This window comes from Triticum aestivum, chromosome 3B (assembly GCF_018294505.1).
Source record: "Triticum aestivum cultivar Chinese Spring chromosome 3B, IWGSC CS RefSeq v2.1, whole genome shotgun sequence".
In the NCBI taxonomy this organism is placed as follows: Eukaryota; Viridiplantae; Streptophyta; class Magnoliopsida; order Poales; family Poaceae; genus Triticum; species Triticum aestivum.
This window is the reverse complement of record NC_057801.1, coordinates 811459647-811462096: the sequence shown is the minus strand read 5'-3', so window position 1 is coordinate 811462096 and position 2450 is coordinate 811459647. Positions and strand designations below refer to the sequence as shown.

General features: G+C 43.6%; 1 protein-coding gene across 1 annotated transcript; it reads left to right on the top strand.

Annotated features, from left to right (window-relative positions):
* Nucleotides 1–593: 593 nt before the first annotated feature.
* On the top strand, nucleotides 594–1739 carry LOC123066774 (protein RGF1 INDUCIBLE TRANSCRIPTION FACTOR 1-like). Its single transcript, XM_044489790.1, has 3 exons — nucleotides 594–806; nucleotides 1075–1311; nucleotides 1404–1739. Exons 1-3 carry the CDS (start codon nucleotides 618–620, stop codon nucleotides 1623–1625), a joined length of 648 nt encoding a protein of 215 aa, XP_044345725.1. The 5' UTR covers nucleotides 594–617; the 3' UTR covers nucleotides 1626–1739.
* Nucleotides 1740–2450: the final 711 nt, after the last annotated feature.

Genomic DNA, 2450 nt, shown 5'->3' with positions numbered 1-2450 from the left:
AGATATTTCAAAGTACACACAGGAAAAGACAAAAGGAGCACATCTAAAGACGATTCTCATAATAAAAATATATGTTTGTAGATCAGATCTTTTGTTTGATTTGCAATTTATTTTCACAATTGTCTTAGTATTGATGTGGGCCATATAATTTCCAGTATTTATATATCATAAAATATTTGAGTCATAGAACTAATTATGTGTTGGCTAAGCCATTAATCTTAATGCACACATTCTTATTGTTTTTTCATGGCCTAAGTAAGTACTCATCCTTTCCCATTATGTTTGGTGACAACCCTTTTTGGCATTTGTGTCACTAAAGAAAATATTTTGTGCACGTGAAATGTATTCCTAGATGTACTATGAAGAATGGATAACCATCCACTGAAATGGAGAAATGCCAAATGTTTGGTTGTACCTAACCTAAGCACCTAAAAATTACAAAACATATGCGGGCCTGTCTTTCTGGACCACATGTCAGTTTCAGCCCCACAAATTCCGCAACAAACTATGTGCGCCAGCTGTTTTACTGCCTAGATCACACTATAAAGGTACCGCATACCGTCCCTTACTAAACACAACACATAGTAGTACAATTGCAAAGTATCTTTGTTTTCGCCATGAAGGGGGGGATGGTGCCGACATGGCTAGAGCTATTGCTTGCAACACAGTTCTTCACAATTTGCACCAACCATCTCTCCTCTACTCGTAATGAGTGTAACCTATTCTGCATAGATTGCGAGGAATCAAAGGGCGCCTTCTGCTATTATTGTCGTTCGCGCCATCATTCCACCCATCGTGTAATCCAGGTATGGTGAACAACGTTATGATTTGGTAATTGAGATTATGCAAGAGAATTTTACATCATTTTATATTATCTATGAACTTGGGGATCTTGTTATATAAATATGGTTGGTATTAACACCTACCTCATATTTACAGAACATGTGTCCAAAGTTACCAAATCTAATACAACCCATCATATAAAAATATCAAACATGTATTACGTTTCATGAAAAGGTGGATTATCTACCTTTGTGTCATGACCAACATGAATTAACTTATGGAATCTTGTAGATAAGGCGGTCATCATACCATGATGTGGTCAGGGTTGCCGAGTTAAAAGATATACTTGATATCAGTGATGTACAAACGTATGTCATCAATAGTGCAACAGTTGTATTTCTTAATGAGCGCCCACAACATCGTGGTTGTGGTGTTTCCGCGATCAAGGCATCATTATCATCATACAATTGTGAGATTTGCAATCGTGCTCTTCTTGACCCATTCCGCTTCTGCTCTCTGGGTTGCAATGTAAGCTACTAAACTATTGTGTAACTAGTGAAACATACCCTGTGTTATTAATTCATTTAACGTTTTCATATTTTTGACTATTTTTTTGGCAGCTTAAAGGAATCAAAGAGGATATGAGGACAAGTGTTCCGATTGGAGATATTATTGACTATACAAGGAAGGATGATGACACAGATTCCAGTAACACAAGTGGAAATACTGGTAACAATGTAGAGAGTTGCAGCGATGCAGATTATTGCAAGGATAATCCATCTTCACCAAGGGCTATTCATCACCGCCGAAAGGGGATCCCTCAGCGTGCACCTTTTTTTTGAGAGAAAGCTGTTATGAATAATTTGCTGGCACAGTAGCAAATGAATTGGAATAAATAGTTTTATTGAAGGTCGTATGTAAGGTTTTGAACAGAATAAGAAATTACAGCTTTTTTATCTGCATGTGCTTGTTTGATGTGCCTTCGTTGGCAATGAATTAATTGAATTTATGTTCTGAATCCTCATTGATAAAAAATATGTATAACTGAAGGTTTTACAATACTAGAATTTTGTTTTGATGATATAAAAACGACGTATAGCAGAGGCGATGGGCAAATCTTCTACTTATATCATACTAGAGCACATAATGGTAAGCTATGTTGATAGAACATACATAAATGGACCCTCAGGACTGGCAATCACCCCGTGTGTTTTTCCCACCCCCCGCGTCATCCGCTCTCGGGCGACCCGGGGGCGAAATCCTAGGCGCCGCCGGTCCCCCGCCTCCCCCTCTCCTCATTCCCCGCCACTGCCGGCAGCCATCGTCGGGCTTGCCCGCGCGGCGGTAGGCGGCGACGGGGGCTTCCCCACGCACCCGCCTCGACCTCTGGAGAGCCGGCCCCCCACATCGCATTGGGCGCCGCCGCCCGCTTTTTCCTGGTGGCAGTCGAGGCCGGCCCTCTGCGGCGGCTGCCGTCGGCGTTGTCGCCCCGCGCCTATCGCCGGGGACGGCTCCGCCCATCAGATCCGGCCGCCTTGGCCCTGGGATCGGAGCCATACTCCGATCTGGCGGCTGGTGGGCCGGGGTTCGCCGGATCCGCCCGGATCTGGCCGGCGTGGCCTTGCCTCGTCCTGCCCGGCTTGGATGTTCACGGTGTGGTGCTCCCT

Coding starts and splice junctions, on each gene's coding strand:
- LOC123066774 (XM_044489790.1), top strand. CDS start 618: ATGAAGGGGGGGATGGTGCCGACATGGCTAGAGCTATTGCTTGCAACA. Junction 807..1,074: donor CCACCCATCGTGTAATCCAG/GTATGGTGAACA, acceptor GGAATCTTGTAG/ATAAGGCGGTCATCATACCA. Junction 1,312..1,403: donor TCTGCTCTCTGGGTTGCAAT/GTAAGCTACTAA, acceptor TTTTTTTGGCAG/CTTAAAGGAATCAAAGAGGA.